The following is a 21,221-nucleotide window of genomic DNA, read 5'->3' on the forward strand; positions in this document are numbered from 1 at the left end:
TGATTTTTGGTTGGTTCAAAAGGAAAAAAATTCATCCCTTCTCTAGAAAATTTTCCTCCTCTTAGTCTCATAATCTTCTAGGATTGGATGATGGAAAAATGTGTACCCCTTATTGGAAGAAAATTCATCCCTTCCCGAGAAAATCTTTCTCCTCTCTCCTCAGCAGCGAGATCTTCCACCTCTTCTTATGATGATTTCAGCTTTAAAAGAGAGAAATTTCTCTTAGACGAGCACAGTTCATCTAACGCATTCGGCAAACAAAAAATTCAGTCTCAATTTTGTGCAAGATTACTAGTGACACTCTAGTGAAAAAACAGTAAAAATGGCTTCGATTGATCTTATCGAACGTCTTGTACAAGTGCTTCGCGATACTGTACAAAATGTGGATCAAATGAGCGTCAATGATATTCATTATTGGTTAGATATGCGTAATTCTACTATTAACGAATTAAACGAAAAAATTTCTAAATCCAATCTCACGAGAGGAGAAAAACAGAAATGTCAAACTTGTTTGACGCATCTTTCGTGTGTGCAAGTAGAATTTGAACATCGTCTTCATCGAGGAGGTAGTCTGCATGCTGAAGAAGCAGAAGCTAGAGTTGAGTGGCGTGATGTGCAATCAGCCTTCCAAAATCGAATCAGGACAGGTGTGGTTGTTAACATAAAGCATGTGGACATATTGAGTTTTTTTAATGATGCACCGAAGCTCTTCAAAGATAAGACACAAGCATGTTTAGAAGAATATAATGTGGTGAAAATCAATTCGGATTTTATTTCAGAATTTACAATGCAAAAAAATGGTGAAGAAACGACAGATATTAAATATTTTACGAGTGAGAGTGCTACAGTATACATGTCAACAGATTTAGAGAAATGGTTTACAGACAATATTAAAGAGCCCATTCTTTCGCAATTAGAAGAATTTCAAGAAAAGGATTCAGGCTGGACCCTGAAGAGTATTATAAGTTTATGTATAAATATGAAAAAATATTCTCCAATTAAGGGAAGTTCTTATATTCCTCTTCCAAAGTTTATTGAAAATAAAAAAGCATGTGTTAACGTTCATAATAACGACGATCAGTGTTTCAAGTATGCTGTTCTTTCATCATTATATCCAAGTAACAAAAATGCTAGTAGAGTTAATCAGTATCGATTGCATGAAAATGAATTAAATTTTGCTGGTATAGAATTCCCAGTAAAACTTAAAAGTATTCCGAAATTTGAAAAACTGAATAATATTTCAGTAAATGTATACATGCTTAGAAAGTATGGCCACAAATTCGAAGTAATACCTTGTCATATTACGACAGAGAAGAAGGAAAAACATGCAAACCTTCTCATCATTCAAGATTTTTATATAGATGAGCATGAAGAAAATAATCGTGCTGATGAAGGTGACATGCCTAAATATCATTACGTTTGGATAAAAAGTATGTCTCGACTTTTGAGTTCTCAAGTGTCTAAAACTCATTTAAAATCTTACCATTATGAAAGGTGTTTACAAATATTTTATACCGAGGAAAGATTGAAAATTCATGAAAGCGATTGTAAAAATTTAAATAATTGTCGAATAAATTTACCTGATTGTAAGAATAATATTCTCAAATTCGAAGATTACAGTAAGAGTGAAAAGGTTCCTTTTGTTATTTATGCGGATTTTGAATGTTTATTGAAACCTACTGAGAATGAGAATGCTTTCCAACTACACGAAGCATACAGCATAGGATACTTCATAAAATGCAGTTTTGATGATAGCTTATCTGGCTATAGATCATACAGAAGAAAAAAGGAAGAAGAAGAGACAGCTGCAGCATATTTTGTTCAAGAATTAAAGTCAATTGGTGAAAAAATTGACGTACTCTACAAGAATCCAAAACCAATGAGACTTACAGATTTAGAGGAAATATCTTTTCGGAGATCATCAACTTGTCATATATGTCGGAAACCATTCACTAGTGCAGAACTTGCTGTACGAGACCATTGTCATCTCACAGGGCGGTCAGATTTCCTTCTCGATTATATTCGAAATAAAGTAAACGAAATTTTGTAATTCTAAGATAGATTTTCTTCTTCTTCAGTTTCAGAGGTGCAGCTCACAATTCTTGTAATTTGAATTATAAGGATTCAAGATTCATTCCTGTGGTTTTTCATAACCTCAATTACGACACTCATTTTATTTTAAAGGAGATTGCTACTTCTACGTTGAAGAGGACGAGTAAATTTAATACCTCACAATAAGGAGAAATATATTTCTTTTACAAAATACGTGGATGGCTGCAACATTAGTTTTAGATTCATAGATTCTTGGCGTTTGCTACCTTCATCATTGGAAAAGCTTGCATCATATCTGAAAAATGTAACAATAGCAGTAAAGGAATTTCGATCAGATGGACTTACAGATGAAAAGATAGATCTCCTTCGACGAAAAGGTGTATTTCCATATGATTTTGTAAATGGATTAGATAAGTTGACGACTACAAAATTGCCAGAAAAGAATGATTTTTATAATAAGCTAACAGATTCTCAAATTGCTGAAGAAGACTATAAGCATGCTGTCCAAGTTTGGAATAAGTTCAATATTAGTACGTTGGGAGAATATTCAGATCTTTATCTGAAAACCGATGTTTTACTATTGGCCGATGTTTTCGAGAGTTTTCGAGAAACCTCTCTTGAAGCCTATGATTTATGTCCCGCTCACTTTTATACGACTCCTGGACTAACTTTTTCAGCAGCTTTAAAAATGACAAAGGTAGAATTGGAGCTTCTTACAGATATTGACATGCTAATGTTTATCGAATCGGGCATTCGAGGTGGAATAAGTCAGTGTTGTAATCGATATGCCAAGGCAAATAATCCATATATGGGTTCTTCATACGATAAGGATCAGAAAACAAAGACTCTCTTATATTTTGATATCAACAATCTTTATGGATGGGCAATGGTACAGCCTTTACCAATTGGAAAATTTGAATGGATTGATTATGAGAAAAATCCAAGTTTTTTCAATACACCACCAGATTCTGATATAGGCTATTTTGCTGAAGTTGACTTGGAGTATCCTGAAGAAATACATGATGATCATAGGAATTTACCTTTTTGCGCAGAACATCTTGCACCACCTGGTTCAAAGCAGAAGAAACTTCTCACGACTTTGAATGACAAGAAAAGGTATGTCATTCATTATCGAGCACTTAAGCAGGTCTTAGATAATGGACTTCGATTAAAAAAGGTGCATAGGATTTTGAGTTTTGAGCAGAGGGCGTGGCTCAAACCATATGTTGAATTTAACACAGAAAAGCGAAAGCAAGCAAAGAATGAGTTTGAAAAACTCTTCTACAAATTGTTAATTAATGCAGTCTATGGAAAGTGTATTGAACGAGAGCGGAAACGTGTAGATGTGCGATTAGTAAATAAATTTACAGGCAGATACGGAGCAGAAGCACGCATAGCTCTGCCAAATTTTCACAGTTGTGCAATCTTCGATGAAAATTTGGTTGCCATACAGCTGAAGAGGACAAGTATTACAATCAAAAAACCAATATACGTTGGTCTCTCAATTCTAGATTTGTCAAAAACATTAGTATATGATTTTCATTATTCATATATGAAAAAGCGAGTTGGAGAAAAATGCAAACTCCTGTATACGGATATTGATAGTTTAATATATGAAGTTGAGGATGTAGATATGTATCAAATAATGAAAGAAGATGTACATAAATTTGATACTTCTGATTATGATGAAAATAATCAGTTTTTAATTCCACGTGTTAATAAAAAAGTTCCTGGATTGATGAAAGACGAATGCTGTGGCAAGATTATGACAGAATTCATTGGTTTAAGAAGCAAAATGTACAGTATTTTGATTAATGGAGCCGCGACAGTGAATAAAGCTAAAGGTATAAAATCTAGTGTTGTAAAAAAATCAATCACGTTTGAAGATTATCGAAAATGCCTTCAGGATCTTGTTATTATAAAACGTGAGCAGTGTAATATTCGATCAAAATTACACATTGTGCATACTGAAAAACAGGAAAAAATTGCTCTAAGTCCACACGATGATAAAAGATTCTTATTGCCTCATAGTACTGACACTTTGCCTTGGGGACATTACAGAATTATGGAAGAACACATATGCAAGATGGCGCAAGCTGCTATGCAAGTAGAGGGAGAGGCGGTGGAGGGGGGATTGTGGTGGAGGAGAGGGGCAACAATGGCGAAGGACGAAAAAGAGAGGGAGAAAGTGAGTGGGGGCATGTAGCAACCAATGAGAATGCTTCGCGGGTGGGGATGACACTTTATGCTGATGGAGGGGAACCAATCAAGATTGAATATGATGTTTTAGAGGAGTTTATGCACGAGTGGGATCCATCATTGGATAGGTTAGGAACTGAACAAGGAGTGAGAAATGATATATTACTAGAGGCTATGGAAGGGGCAGAAATTGTGGTGGGAAACGGGCTATATGAATGGACGAAACACGATGAAGAGCACATTCGAGAAATCGAAGCGAACAACGAACAACGAACCTTGTGCAAAGAGACCAAGACTCACCTAACTCTAAAATAAGTAAGTTCTATTTCTTAGTTCTCTCTCTCTTTCTAAATTCTCACCTACAAGACATTTTTCACTAACTTTCATTCTTATTTTCACTTTTCAGAATGGATCTATCTGCACTCAACAAGATTGCTGAGCGCGAGTTCTTGCCTAAGAAGAAAGTCACGGACTTGGAAAAAGATCATGGTGACTGCACTCAAGGAAGTAAAGACGAGATTCGGCACAAAGATCGTGGCTGAGATCGATGACAGCTTTCAAATATTTCTGCCCGGGAAGATCTCATCAGCAATCTTGAAAGATCAAAAATTTTTCAATAATCTCTCTAACACAGCAAATAAACTTAGTTTATTTATAACATATCAGGGTGGAACTTCTTTTAAGTTCACCACATGCTAAAATAATGAAATACAAAGACTGATAATTGTTAAATACTATTTATTTATTTCTTCAAACTTGTGTGCAATTTACATGAATAAATACATTATTAAATATAATAACAATTGCTTTCTTATTTATTTAAACCTCCAATAATTTATACAATCTCATTTTTATCTATCCAACAATTATGCTTGTCACTAAAACCTATTTTTCTTTAAAATTTTTTCTACTAAATAAATTTCTGGATACATAGTTTTATGAATTTCCGTTTCATAAAAGCCACCAGAGACGGGTTTATCATAATAATCTTTGAGGTGGTAAGTTACTGGATCTGTTTTTACAACTCGCGTTATTGTGAAAATTTCTGTTGACCAGTTTGGCGTATAACCTTTTTCAAAAACATTTTTTATCCTACTTATTCGTACTTTATCTCCTACTTTAAATTTAGGTTTTTTTCACTGGCGACTTTTCATTTGGAAAATGTCTCTTGACATCTCGCTCATTTGCTAGTGTAACATTTTCAGGCTCGATTCCTGTAGTCCGATGTTTTCTGGAATTGTATGCTTTGAGCAAGTTAGGTAGAATATCCAACCATTTATAGCTTCCTTGTTTGCTGAATTCTGTCGGCATTGCATTTTTTAACGTTCTATTGAATCGTTCGCATATACTTGCATGAAGATTACTATGCGAAGAGTATAAGTGTATATTGTGCTTTTTCATAAGTTTTTGAAAAATTGAATTGTAAAATTCTTTTCCTTGGTCAGTTTGTAGATTCTTCGGTACTCGTCCTTCTTTCAGTATTGACTTCATAGCTGTAGTAACATCATTACCACTCTTTGACTTGACTGGCACGGCCCATGCATACTTTGAAAATATATCTATGACAGTGAGTAAGTAATGAAAACCTTTATTCTCTTTAGAATATGGTATCATTTCTACAAGATCCGCTTGCCAAGTCTTATCTATTCCACGTATGTCATATTTTCTTCTCTTGTATCGCCGACGTGCTGGCTTGTGCTGCTCTTCAGCTACTCTTTGACGTTCCATCATCGTTTACAGTAGATGAAAATCCATCTGGAAATTCGTCTATACGAACTTTTAATTGTTTATTCACTTCTTCAATGATATAATCAATGCCAGAGTAATTGCGAAGAGTTGTACTATAAAGATAACGCAATTTTGTATTCACTTCCAATTGCTGTTTTTCAACTTGCTGCTTATATTCTTCTATAACTTCACCAATTCCAGCAATTTTAGCAGCTATATAATTTATTTCAGTTTGTAGAATAACTTTCAGTGAGTGCAAGTTGCATCGTTTGGGTGATTGGGATGTCCTAGGTTGCAAAGTCGCTTATTTTCTAAATCAAAATCACCGTCCGGTGTAAAATTGAAACCAATGCCTGGAGGACCGCGACTCACTTGCGAGCCCTCAAGTTTTCTTCCAAACACATCGAAACTCATGGTAGTACTGATGCAAAGAAGAAAGTTGCATGTCAATATATATGCCCAGCTTCGCGTAATTCCTCAATAATCGACTGGATTTCATTGACGTGATTATTATTTCCAGCTGATTGTTCGGCAATCAATAATCGAAGTCTCTCAGTAAGCTCGTTTGGATCATCCCAATAGACGAGATCAATGGAAGAATTTTTCTTAGCTATTTTATATTTAGGTATAAGTTCTCCTTCCTGCTGTTTACATTCTTTTTACGTGGAGTGCTGCGGAACATTGGTGCTAAAACATTCTTATATTTATTACTTCTCGACATTCGTATAGATTCATCTGTGATGAATTTTTTCCGATGAGCATTTGTTGCTTCCAATATCTTGCGATAATTTGCACGATCTGCTGAACTTAAAAGAAGATCATCCGGATATTTTTTAAATAGTAATTCCATTAGTCCATTCGTTTTAGGATAACTTTCATTTCTGACTTTGACATATTTATCATCAAATTCAATTTCTGAATCTCCAATCATATACACTTCATCAACCTTTCGCACTCCGTATATATTATCAATGGTTCTACGGCTTTTATCTAGCATTGATAAAAAGTCTTCAGCTGATTCATTTTTTCCACTCGCGGATTTAAATGTAGAATTGGTTATTGTGTTAAAAACATCATCATTATTATCATTATCATCATAATCATAAACGGTATAATCCATTAAACTCGATCGATCGATTCTCATTCGTTTTTTTTTACTGTTGTTTTGATCCAAAATGTGATTGGATGGTTGCTGTAGTGGGCTTTCACTTTTCATCTCAACAAGTTTCTCAAGTGGTGTGATGACTGGTTTTAGAGTATCACCGATGACTTTTTCAAAATCATCTTTCTCCTGTTTTAATAAAGTGTATTTTTTCTTAATAGCCTCACGAGCTCGCAAGAGCTCACTATGAACATTCTTCTCTTTAGTGAAGTCTGACATGCTTACGTGGCGATGTCTACAAGTGAACTGTAAGTTTGAGACTCATAATTCCTTTTTTATTGCAAAACAGTCAAATCCTTTTCTGTATCTACCCTCATTCATCGGTCGATCTTTGTCAATAACGATGAATCCATATCTATCATTCTTCCAACATTCAGAACAAAGATTCCGAAATTCGTTGAAAGTTAAATCGGTATTCATATGATCTTCATAGATATGTTTAAGATTTACATCATCTTGTCGATAAATTACTAACAAATTGACATTATCTCTAATGAGATGTTTTCCTATATGAGCATAAGATTGACATAGATAGAAGCTATCTACACTCTTATGTCTTTCCATACAGAAGAATGCTCTGACATTATCCTGCTTCTCACATGCCACATCATCAAAAATCATTATTGAATTTGGAAGGGCTTCATCTGGAGATACTACAGATTCATGCTCACTGAACGGAAGATATGATACTCCATCAATCGGATCCAGAACACTTTTGAGAAATTGATACTTTGGCTGATTCAAGGATTTAGAGTATACATACAAATTTTCAAACCTAAGACCATTGGGATGTGTTATTAAAGCCAATAAACTATTTGTTTTTCCACAGTTCGATGGGCCGCAGAAAACTGCTCGTATACTATCTGGTAGTAATTCCCCATGACGCTTTTTTCTCTTCTCTTTTCCAAAATCGAAATTTGTCACGGGGAGTTTGACGTTCTGCTCGGTAAAATCCATGTTCACTCAACAGAGTCAAATATAACATTGAGCTCTCGAAATATAAACGCTCGTTTTATATCATGAATGTCAGTTGTGAATCAACACTCGAAGAGAGATGATCATACACAAATCTCAGAAACAGCCGAAAGTCTATGGATTGCTTGATAAAGTTATCAATAACTTACCTGTTGAAATGCATCTTCCTGGATATCAATACTGCGGTCCCGGAACCAAATTGAAAAAGCGAATGAAAAGAGGAGATTCTGGCATTAATCCGCTTGATCAGGCTTGTAAAAAACACGACATAGCTTACTCCGATAAAAACGGAGATCGTAAAGCTGCTGACAAGATGCTTGCTGAGGAAGCTATGTAGCGTGTTAGAGCTAAGGATGCTAGTCTTGGTGAAAAAGCTTTTGCTTTTGCTGTTAGCAATGCTATGAAATTAAAAGGAAAAACTGGAATGGGACTGAAATTTAATAAGTTAGTGACTGCAGCTAAAAAGTCAATGTCAACAAGTAAAAGTTCTCGCAAGGTTATTCAATCAGCCTTGAAGGGCGCACGTCAAGCTGTTAAAAGTGTAGGTGGAAAGAAAAAAGTTATCATTCCACGTGTTCTGCCGCTTCCATCGAAAATTGGTGGAGTTCTTCCTTTTCTCATTCCATTGTTCGCAGGACTAAGTGCTACCGGTGCTCTAGCAGGAGGTGCTGCTGGAATAGCTTAAGCAGTTAATGATGCTAAAGCTGCGCAGAAAAATTATGAAGAAAGTAAGAGGCATAACGAGACCATAGAAGCTATTGCTTTAGGCAAAGGTCTTCATCTTAAGCCCTATAAAAGTGGAATGGAATTATTTATGAAACCTCATATCGGTCGTGGTCATCAAGTCAGTAGAAAAAAAAAACTTCGATTTAACTTTGCCAAATCGTGCACTGACTGACTACGATCTAAAAAAATATGCTCATATGATGGAAATTTCAGATTTCCGTGGTGTTTTCATGAGAAATAATCTACCACCCGATGTACTTTATTTCGATAGTTTTGGTGATCTCAAACCTCCCAAGGATCTCATGATGTATTTTAACGTGAAGGAAGTGAAATACAATTACAAAAAATATCAAAATTTTGACTCATTTATATGTGGAAATCTTTGTCTCTACTTCTTAGCTGCGAGACTATAAAAGAGATGTTCGCAGACGAATAGATTCATTAGCATCAGATCAGTCATGGAAGATAGCTTCACTCTGAGTCTCTCAGGAAACTCATCTTCGAAGCGCAACTCGTCTTAGAATAATATTATCACTATCCCTACGAGCATTTCTCGCATACATTCCGTAAAGTAGAGGAAAACACCTGTACGCGGGTCGTCGTCTCTACCTGCGCGAAGGAGGAGGAGCATGAACCCACCACTAAATTTTTTCGGGACACGGAGAAGGGAAGATTGGGACTTATACATACTACGGTTACTGGCTCACTTTGAGAGGGGGAAGAATTCTCGGTCGCTAGGGGATGGAAGGGAGGGATTGACAATCCCTCCATTTAAAATACACAGCTCGGATTCTGGCTCTCACTGAGAGAGGAGGGGGTGAGCCAGAATCCGCATGAGCCAGTATGCCTATAGCCTATCTACTTTCATGCAAGTATATGCGAACGATTCAATAGAACGTTAAAAAATGCAAGGTGGACAGAATTCAGCAAACAAGGAAGCTATAAATGGTTGGATATTCTACCTAACTTGCTCAAAGCATACAATTCAAGAAAACATCGGACAACAGGAATCGAGCCTGAAAATGTTACACTGGCAAATGAGCGAGATGTCAAGAGACATTTTCCAAATTAAAAGTCGCCAGTGAAAAAACCTAAATTTAAAGTAGGAGATAAAGTACGAATAAGTAGGATAAAAAATGTTTTTGAAAAAGGTTATACGCCAAACTGGTCAACAGAAATTTTCACAATAACGCGAGTTATAAAAACAGATCCAGTAACTTACCACCTCAATGATTATTATGATAAACCCGTCTCTGGTGGCTTTTATGAAACGGAAATTCATAAAACTATGTATCCAGAAATTTATTTAGTAGAAAAAGTTTTAAAGAAAAATGGTAAACGCGTATATGTTAAATGGTTAGGTTTTAGTGACAAGCATAATAGTTGGATAGATAAAAATGAGATTGTATAAATTATTGAAGGATTAAATAAATAAGAAAGCAATTGTTATTATATTTAATAATGTATTTATTCATGTAAATTGCACACAAGTTTGAAGAAATAAATAGTATTTAACAATTATCAGTCTTTGTATTTCATTATTTTAGCATGTGGTGAACTTAAAAGAAGTTCCACCCTGATATGTTATAAATAAACTAAGTTTATTTGCTGTGTTAGAGAGATTATTGAAAAATTCTTGTTGTTCGCTTCGATTTCTCGAATGTGCTCTTCATCGTGTTTCGTCCGTTCATATAGCCCGTTTCCCACCACAATTTCTGCCCCTTCCATAGCCTCTAGTAATATATCATTTCTCTCTCCTTGTTCAGTTCCTAACCTATCCAATGATGGATCCCACTCGTGCATAAACTCCTCTAAAACATCATATTCAATCTTGATTGGTTCCCCTCCATCAGCATAAAGTGTCAACCCCACCCGCGAAGCATTCTCAAAGTGTCAGTACTATGAGGCAATAAGAATCTTTTATCATCGTGTGGACTTAGAGCAATTTTTTCCCGTTTTTCAGTATGCACAATGTGTAATTTTGAACGAACATTACACTGCTCACGTTTTATAATAACAAGATCCTGAAAGCATTTTCGATAATCTTCAAACGTGATTGATTTCTTTACAACACTAGATTTTATACCTTTAGCTTTTTTCACTGTCGCGGCTACATTAATCAAAATACTGTACATTTTACTTCTTAAACCAATGAATTCTGTCATAATCTTGCCACAGCATTCGTCTTTCATCAATCCAGGAACTTTTTTATTAACACGTGGAATTCCAAACTGATTATTTTCATCATAATCAGAAGTATCAAATTTATGTACATCTTCTTTCATTACTTGATACATATCTACATCCTCAACTTCATATATTAAACTATCAGTGTCCGTATACAGGAGTTTGCATTTTTCTCCAACTCGCTTTTTCATATATGAATAATGAAAATCATATACTAATGTTTTTGACAAATCTAGAATTGAGAGACCAACGTATATTGGTTTTTTGATTGTAATACTTGTCCTCTTCAGTTGTATGTCAACCAAATTTTCATCGAAGATTGCACAACTGTGAAAATTTGGCAGAGCTATGCGTGCTTCTGCTTCGTATCTACCTGTAAATTTATTTACTAATCGCACATCTACACGTTTCCGCTCTCGTCCAATACACTTTCCATAGACTGCATTAATTATCAATTTGTAGAAGAGTTTTTCAAACTCATTCTTTGCCTGCTTTCGCTTTTCTGTGTTAAATTCAACATATGGTTTGAGCCACGCCCTCTGCTCAAAACTCAAAATCCTATGCACCTTTTTTAATCGAAGTCCATTATCTAAGACCTGCTTAAGTGCTCGATAATGAATGACATAACTTTTCTTGTCATTCAAAGTCGTGAGAAGTTTCTTCTGCTTTGAACCAGGTGGTGCAAGATGTTCTGCGCAAAAAGGTAAATCCCTATGGTCATCGTGTATTTCTTCAGGATACTCCAAGTCAACTTCAGCAAAATAGCCTATATCAGAATCTGGTGGTGTATTGAAAAAACTTGGATTTGCCTCATAATCAATCCATTCAAATTTTCCAACTGGTAAAGGCTGTACCATTGCCCATCCATAAAGATTGTTGATATCAAAATATAAGAGAGTCTTTGTTTTCTGATCCTTAGCGTATGAAGAACCCATATATGGATTGTTTGCCTTGGCATATCGATTACAATACTGACTTATTCCACCTCGAATGCCCGATTCGATAAACATTAGCATGTCAATATCTGTAAGAAGCTCCAATTCTACCTTTGTCATTTTTAAAGCTGCTGAAAAAGTTAGTCCAGGAGTCGTATAAAAGTGAGCAGGACATAAATCATAGGCTTTAAGAGATGTTTCTCGAAAACTCTCGAAAACGTCGACCAGTAGTAAAACATCGGTTTTCAGATAAATATCTGAATATTCTCCCAACGTACTAATATTGAACTTATTCCAAACTTGGACAGCATGCTTATAGTCTTCTTCAGCAATATGAGAATCTGTTAGCTTATTATAAAAATCATTCTTTTCTGGCAATTTTGTAGTCGTCAACTTATCTAATCCATTTACAAAATCATATAGAAATACACCTTTTCGTCAAAGGAGATCTATCTTTTCATCTGTAAGTCCATTTGATCGAAATTCCTTTACTGCTATTGGCACATTTTTCGGATATGATGCAAGCTTTTCCAATGATGAAGGTAGAAAACAAACCATGCTGCAGCTGTATGATCTATAGCCAGATAAGCTATCATCAAAACTGCATTTTATGAAGTATTGTAATGGAATTCACAATTCCATTACGCACATAAACGCGATGTAATGAAACATAGAAAAGTACAGGCGTAAGGAAATCCTAAATTCCACTACACGCACAAAAACAGAATAAAAAAATTAATAATGGCACGCGTACATACTAAAACAGACACATACACTCATGACGCGTCGCCATCGCAGCAACCACACGCTGAGAAAAGAGATCAGAGCCAACTACCGTAAAAATGGCAGAGTAAAATAGACATAGACCAGAATACGAAACAAATAAGCTAATAGAGGAACCTCATAAATATCGCGACACTCTGCAACGATGTCACACATAAAAATGAAAAATAAAACAATCGAGAAAGTCTCACGCGCGCACTCTCAAAGAGCGCGCAGGCAACAGAAAGCAGCGGGAGAGCTAGTTATAAGCTCGATTCCCCAAAATTAGAAGTAATAAAACTAAGATTTTATGAATTGACCTGTCACATTTCCATTAGAGCAAGTGTCACAAGGAAATCTTATGTTAGCATCTCCAAAAATGGAATGACGAAAAATACGAAAATCTAGTATATAAAGACCGGGAGCAAAAGGGTGCTCGTAGTCAGTTTTCCTGAAGTCGCTTTACAAGCCGAATCGCTGCCAGTCGCCAGACCAACAACAATTATAAATACGAGTTAACAGTGCCCAAGTTAAAGGAACTTAGCCCAAATCGACAGTCCATATAGTGAACGGAGATACACGTGTTGGCGTTCGTCAAAGCGCATCACCCTCTCGTCTCCAAAAGGAAGCCGACGCATCGAGGCGCCCATCTGTCTACACTTGTTTACCATAAAGGAGAGAAGCTGGGAGCCGACGGCCCATCAACAGCCTGACCGTACTGAACCACCGACGCAGGAACCAGGCGCCAAGGATCCACAGCTGCAACCTTCTGCTGGCGTGCATCTTCAGACAAACACACACAAACATACACACACATTGTAAAAGGTACTTTTCTCTCTTTTCTAATACGAGTGAAATACATTATAGTAGTTGCTTTAAAACTTAACCCCGTCTAAGTGATTTCGTTATCCAGCTCCCTTTCCCGGAAGGCAGTGACCGCGTCTGCGGTAGCCAAAAGGGATTTCCTTTATTACAATACAAATCAAATAATATTACGATAGGAACTCGGCACACGTAAGTATATTGGTGAGTTGCGCTCATTCGGACGTAACACATTAATATATTTTTATTTTTAAAATGGTGCATAGCGGCCGGGAAACGCGGAAACGAAATCACTTTTAGAATGAGTTCCTATCATGTCACGCGATCAATTTGTTAACACAAAACGTGGTACTAAATATACAATAGATTTTGATGATTCCCTATTAACACAACTTAAGGACAAAGAAAACGAACTAAAAAGCGCGATCCAGAATAATAGTCCCGAAGCAACGAAGCTTATACAAGAAGTAGATCGATTAACAAAAGAAGTGAAAAACTCGTGCGAAAAATTTAATATTGACGCTGATAAAAATCCCGATTTACCCCGAAATAAGTATGAGTTTTACCAATATCGTTTAAATAGCTCAAATCAGTTAGGAGATAGTGACGAAGAAGTCGTCATTTCTGAGGTAGAGAACGAGCAGGATAATACGGTCCAATTTAACTCAAAAATTTACCTAAAACCATCCGCACTGAAAAAACACGCAGAGTCTTCGTGCATCGGTACAAGCACTCCCATTTCTCGAGGACTAACACAAAATAATATAACATCTATTTTCGGATCCCTGGAAATACGCGATACCCCTATAAACGGAAACGTGATTGATACTATCAAACAACAATTATCCATCGAAATCAAGCCGGAAGTGTTAGAAGCCTTTTTCGCCGACGAAAATAACGCGGCGGAAATTAATAAAACTATAAATAGCCCCGGATTCGGATTTTTTCAAGCAATCAAGCTTGTGCGAGACCGCCTTAGTACCTACGCGACGGGAACATTTGTACCGCCTTTTGAAAAATTTAAAATCGAGACATCCCGGAGTCATCAAGACTCATCTAACGAAAGCGAACCCTTCTTGTCATTTGACCAAAGCCTCAACACACTAAAAATTCAATCAACCCATAATAAACCGAAAATAGAACAAAAATCGAGAATAATGGCCGAGACAATCCAGGTTCGTGGAATGTCCATATCTAACGTATTAGATTTAATTTCGCGATTCAACGGACAAAATGTGTCACTCTCACTTTTTCTCGACGGATGTAGGGAAGCAAAAGAATTGCTTCCTAGCACACTCGAAGGAGAGTTAGCCAAATTTATTCGGATGCGCCTATATGGGGACGCATTAAACAGTACCCGCGGACAAACGTTCACATCGGTAAATGATGTCATCGAGTTCTTCGAAAACATTTACGGTTCGGCAAAAACTTTTCATGAGTGGTCTGGCGACTTGGCTAAAATGAAGCAGAAAGGAAACGAATCGGTAATTGTATTTTTGAATAGAATTCGAGAAATTGAATAAGAGATCACAGCCGCAGCTCAGCGGGAAGGGCGACTAACAAACGTTTCAAAATGATCTCGAAAGAGATTGTATAAAATTTTTCAAAAGAGGATTACGGTGGGAGATCCGCGGACGCATAGGCAGCGCAATGGATTCTTCCCGAATCAAGCAAACAATAGTTACGGTAATAATAATAATTTTAATCAAAGAATTTCAGAAAATCGAAGATCGAATAATAATGAACATTCGAGACCTCCAAATAATTCGAATTATAATCGTAACCATAATACTCCCAACACCCCTAACGCATTTAGACCGACGTGTTATTATTGCGGGATACAAGGGCATACGCGTAATGCCTGTTTCAAGCTGCAGCGGGACATGCGCTCAGGAAACGTAGCGCAGGGAAACGCCGAGTCTCTTTCTCAGGAGGGCGCGCGGAAAGAGATGACATCTGGCACGCGCCCGACCGATTCCAACGAGAGGAATACTCCCACGTCCGCACAGAAACCATAAATTTGAGTCGCGCGAGCACGGTGCCGACTATAAAAGTTGACATTGGAGAGTTCAACAAACCATTAGAATTTATGCTCGACACCGGAGCTTCAGTTAGTTTAGTGCGTAAATCGGAGATATCGCCCTATACTAACATCAAAACTGATGAGATCATAAGATTAAAAGGCATAACAACGCAATCAATTTCAACGCTTGGCAAGGTGACAGTTGATTTTAATAACGTGTCAACAGATTTTCATTTAGTTGACGATGATTTTCCCATAGCGGAAGCTGGCATATTAGGCAATGATTTCTTTCGCAAAAATGAAGCGACGATTAATTATTTTGAAAATTATATTGAAGTTAATGGACAAATAATTCCTTTTGAAAAGTATCCTACAGAAATAGAACCTATGAACACAATTCCAGAAAAGGGAGTTACAAGTGAATCTAAAAATACACGAGTAGGAAGCGATCTGATTGAAGGAGGGGAAACAGACCGCGGTTATGACGATTCTTATGTTGATTATAAACAAAATATGTTTGATCAAGAAAATGGGGAAGTAGTTGAGAGGAGTAATGAATTAATTAAGGAAACTTGTGAATTTATTAATGAAAAAGATAATGAGAATTCTTATATACGAGACGAAGGTATTTATGTTAGTCAGAATCCGGAGAACGTTTGTAAATTAAATATTATATCTGACAGTAATTGGGTTATTCATGGTTTCCCCAATGAGGATAATGTATCTTGTTATGCCAACGCTTGTATACAGAGTTTGTTTCACTGTATATCTGTTAGGAGGATTCTATTGGAAGGCAAAGGTTTTGACCTTTTAAAACATTGTTTTAATCAATATATAGCAAAAACTCCTGTTAATATTAAAGCTTTAAGAGAATATGCAAACGAACAATATTCCGCTTGTGAGCAGCAAGATGCTGCTGAATTTCTTTTACATCTTTGTAATGCATCTATCTTTTTGCAGAGTGTTCTCAAACACGAAATTAATGTTGTAACAAGGTGATGAAAGGAATTCTATAACAACTTCAAATTACATTTTGTCACTTTTTCTACCTGACCCAACGGATATACAAACATTGCAAGAAGTTTTTGATCACAACATTGATAATTGGAAAAACGTCGAAGGGGAGTGCAGTAATCATTGTGCATGCAAAAGATTACAAAAAACTACTGTTCACAATACAATTATAATTTTACAACTACTATTGTTTTCCGTTGACCATCAGACGACATCAAAAATAAATAATTTCAGAATGAAAGATATACCGAAAACTATACTTACAATCAATAAAAAAAAATATAAAGTAATTAATTGCATTTTTCATCACGGTAAATCTATTGAAACAGGACATTACACTAATGTGGTACGTCAGAATGACCATTGGTTTGAAATAAACGATATGTATATTAAACAAAGACCATGGCCTCGTGGAGCAAAAGATGCCTACTTATTATTTTTAGAACAAATCACTGGTAATTAAAAAATAAAAGTTCGAAAATCTTTCTTAAAAAACCCTTTACGATGTAGATTGTTGGCAGGTATAATTTTTCCGTTTCAGCGTGGTTTCATACATAAGTACTATCGATTTCACCTTAAAGTCAATTTTTAACTAACGAATTATTGATTTTATAAATATCTAATTTTACTTTATTAGTTATTTATAATGTTTCATACTTTTCAAGAGTTGCGAAATCTTCCTAAAAAACTTTTTACAAGTTAAAAATGTAGGCAAGTATATTAATTGTCTCTATATACTCCCACAATTAATTTTCTAAAAAAAAATGTTTCATACTTTTCAAAAGTTGTGAAATCTTCCTAAAAAAACCTTTTACAAGGTAAAAATGCAGGCAAGTATACTAATTGTCTCTATATACTCCCACAGTTAATTTTCTAGAAAATTCAAGTCTACATTTTTTATGTACTGATTTATTTTTATTCCAATAATTATGGAATTTGACAATGAAATCTAATATAATAAATAAGCTCGTTTTAGTTTGCGATCTCAGGTAAAGAAATTAGTGAAATCTAATTTCTAATTTTACATTGTCAAGTATACTATTATTGTTTATGATGATGATAATATCAAATTTCAGTTAAAGAAAGTTGTGGAAATCTGTTGATACATTGTCAAGTATTTTGTTTTTGATTTTGCTTAGAAAAATGAATGCTAACTTCAACTGATAATTATACCTTCAAGGTCATTTCGATTTCATAGATTGTTATTTTTATAAATACTTGACGGACCCCTCGTCTTGCAGTTTATCGGTGAAACAATTGACATGCTAATTTTTACATGGTACTATAATTAACATTACAACCACTTGTGCTTTTCAAGTTTTATCTCAATGACAATACTATTTTTTTTTCAAGTCGTGAACTTACATCAAAATTACCGACGATTTTAATCACCAAAGTTAACCCTGCTCTCATAAAAATATTATTGAAAATTACAATTATTATATAATGGTTGAGAAATTTTTTAATTTATACTAAATTTATAATTGACAAAATCATAGGCGACGAGAATGGTAAATGATGACGAAAACTTTTTTAAAGGCTTAGTTATTTTGTTAAATAAAATTCAAGCTTGGAATTCTTGAATAAATTATAAGTCATACTTTTAATTATGCCACGAATAGACTGCTGTTTCTCAAGAAAGCTTGGCTTTAACATACAAACATACATCGTAAACTGCAAGACGAGGGGTCCGTCAAGTATTTATAAAAATAACAATCTATGAAATCGAAATGACCTTGAAGGTATAATTATCAATTGAAGTTAGCATTCATTTTTCTAAGCAAAATCAAAAACAAAATACTTGACAATGTATCAACAGATTTCACAACTTTCTTTAACTGAAATTTGATATTATCATCATCATAAACAATAATAGTATACTTGACAATGTAAAATTAGAAATTAGATTTCACTAATTTCTTTACCTGAGATCGCAAACTAAAACGAGCCTATTTATTATATTAGATTTCATTGTCAAATTCCATAATTATTGGAATAAAAATAAATCAGTACATAAAAAATATAGACTTGAATTTTCTAGAAAATTAACTAGTGTATAGAGTATATAGAGACAATTAGTATACTTGCCTGCATTTTTACCTTGTAAAAGGTTTTTTTAGGAAGATTTCGTATTACAACCACATTCTTATTAAGTATTATAGCCTATTGTAAATTTTGATTTATTGTTAAATTTTGTTCTCATGACATTACTTTTTCAAATATATAAAAATTCCTTTTATCTTTATTTCAGATTCATTATTATAGTTGTGAAAATACCTTATATCAGATCTGATCTTGTATTAAAGGCTATTTTTCAAGATAGAGATTTATTACAAAAGTTTGTCTTATATCGTAAAGTTCTCACCTAATAGTATACAGAATAGCAAAGGAAAATCTTGTGTATCAGATTTGGGTATATATTTATGCATACAGTGGATGAAGATTAGTTTGGATAGAATTTCAAAGAAAAGATTTGTTGTGTGCAAAAAATAGAATTGTAACATAGTTAGCTGGGCAATTCTTTACAGATGTAGATGTTGGAAGTGATTGTGTAAAGCTGAAAAGTTTCAACATTTGGATTTCTGATCATAGAATTTATAAAAATAAAGTAGAAAAATACTCGAGTTGAATACTCAACTGAAATTCAATTTGCATATATTTTGAAGTTAATAGATTTTTATTAGGATACGAAAATATACTTAGAAGTATATTTACTCATACTCATCGTCCACTGTATCTGCACCATCCTCTCTTTCTCCTTTTATATTCTCCTCCTCTTAGAACAGACAAAATATCTGATATAGATCAATTATTTATCGCTCTCACCTATCCTGAAGTTTGTTATAAACTAAGAATAAAGAAGTCTGACTTTATAAGTAATTTACTAAAGAGGTATAATCTCTATACGACCTCAAAAAAGCGCAAAATTGAATCCATAGTTATAAATGATGTAGATAAGACAAAAGCAAAGATGTACTTCTCCATCAATTTGTGATACGTTACTTTACTCAAACGCTTATAGACCACATCCAGCAATAGAACAAGAAAAACTAGCTAATAATTCTATAAGACAAGAAAAAACCTGTTTATTAAAGAGATTAATTAAGTGCTTTTATTCTATTTATCCGATGTAAATTCAAAAATAAATTCTGTCAAAATACATATTTTTTTGCATTAGAGGTTATTTTAGGTGTTCACTAAAAGCATGGTTTTTCCTTCTTTGAATATAAAACAGAATTTCTGATATTTTTTATTAAAATATATTATTATAAATTTTTCAGCTAATTCAACTTTCTTCTTTTTAATGAGCGATATTCCAAATCTTCATTAGAAATGTCAAATCCTCCTTTTTCTGGAGATTCAGGAGCTGATAAATCCAATTTTTGACAGAAATTAGGACACGATTGGGTGTATTATAAACATTTAATTGTTGTGGTTGAACTGTTTTTGGATCAGAACTTCTATTAGCAATTGGTGTAAAGTCACATGCTGTAGTATATAGTTCTTCCTCCTCAATTAATAAATTAATTCTTTCTATCAACTCTTTTTTTATGAAAGTACGAATATCTAGTCACAAACTTCTCATACCGTTTATCATAACATGGTCCATAGAGGATAGCACAAACTTCACTAATATTGTGTTTAATCACAGACCTAGAATAACAAAAAATGTATGAAGAAGAAGTTTTAACTTGATAATTGTAATTAAAGCTGGAATTAATGATTCCTGCCTAATTTACAAATATAGTTTAGTATTGTAACTTGTAGTTTAAGTTAATTAAGACCAAGAAATGATGAAATGGACAATACATATCAGTAGACAACAAAATGCTTACATAAAATCATCTGGTGTTGAACATAATTGGCTTATTGCATCTGCAAATTTATTAAATCTGTATTTATTAATTTTATTTATTGGAGCTTCCACTAGAGCCGGTTTGGTTATATGATATTCCTCTAGGTCTAGAACCAATCTTCGTACATTATTTTTAATCCAGTTGTAAAAGCCTTTTAGAATTTTGTCATCTACATTGTTATATAGTGAAAATATAACACATTTAAGTGAATTTATTGATATTTTTCCGTCATTTACAAGTTCCATCTTAAATTTTTTTAATTTACATAACAATTTTGTATACAGATAATCTGACTTTAATATTTTTTTTGGCAAAAAATTTTTCTAGGAGACATAATAAATTTTTTAATAAACTTGAAAATTTAGATGACAAAAATTTTACTTTTTCAAAACGATTTAAAGGTCAGTGTAAAAACTATTTTGATGCTACATAATATATAAATTTATAATATTTGAATAACGCGCTTTTTATTATGTTAGCAACCAAGACTACCAAGTGAGCTCCGTGAACTGTACGATTGACTTTCGCGAATCGATATAGAAAAAATTTCTAAAATTGCGGAATCATTTGCAAAGTTTGCAAATGCAAGTCCGAAAATTGTGGGAGCCTTAGTTTGTTTATAAAAAATAAAAAACCTTTCGAGTCCCGAGAATCCCTATATTCACGAATTATTCGTCAGGTGCTACATAGCTTGGGGATGAACTAACATCAATCGTTTGCAAATTAATTGCGGATTATGCAAATAACCTTGTTTTTACATAATTCGGCTTATAAGTTAA

At 34.4% G+C, this 21,221-nt stretch overlaps 2 protein-coding genes across 2 annotated transcripts; one reads left to right on the forward strand and one right to left on the reverse strand.

Moving 5' to 3' along the window:
* Window positions 1-322: 322 nt before the first annotated feature.
* LOC116418035 lies at window positions 323-4,258 on the forward strand. Its single transcript, XM_031933215.1, has 4 exons — window positions 323-1,430; window positions 1,614-1,998; window positions 2,079-2,215; window positions 2,301-4,258. Exons 1-4 carry the CDS (start codon window positions 323-325, stop codon window positions 4,256-4,258), a joined length of 3,588 nt encoding a protein of 1,195 aa, XP_031789075.1.
* Window positions 4,259-10,843: 6,585 nt separating this feature from the next.
* On the reverse strand, window positions 10,844-13,509 carry LOC116418036. Its single transcript, XM_031933216.1, has 3 exons — window positions 13,395-13,509; window positions 10,929-12,362; window positions 10,844-10,866 (listed from the first exon to the last, which is right to left on the reverse strand). The coding sequence occupies exons 1-3, from the start codon at window positions 13,507-13,509 to the stop codon at window positions 10,844-10,846; spliced, it is 1,572 nt and encodes a 523-aa protein (XP_031789076.1).
* Window positions 13,510-21,221: the final 7,712 nt, after the last annotated feature.

This window comes from Nasonia vitripennis (assembly GCF_009193385.2).
Source record: "Nasonia vitripennis strain AsymCx chromosome PSR unlocalized genomic scaffold, Nvit_psr_1.1 chrPSR_random0059, whole genome shotgun sequence".
Classification (NCBI taxonomy): Eukaryota; Metazoa; Arthropoda; class Insecta; order Hymenoptera; family Pteromalidae; genus Nasonia; species Nasonia vitripennis.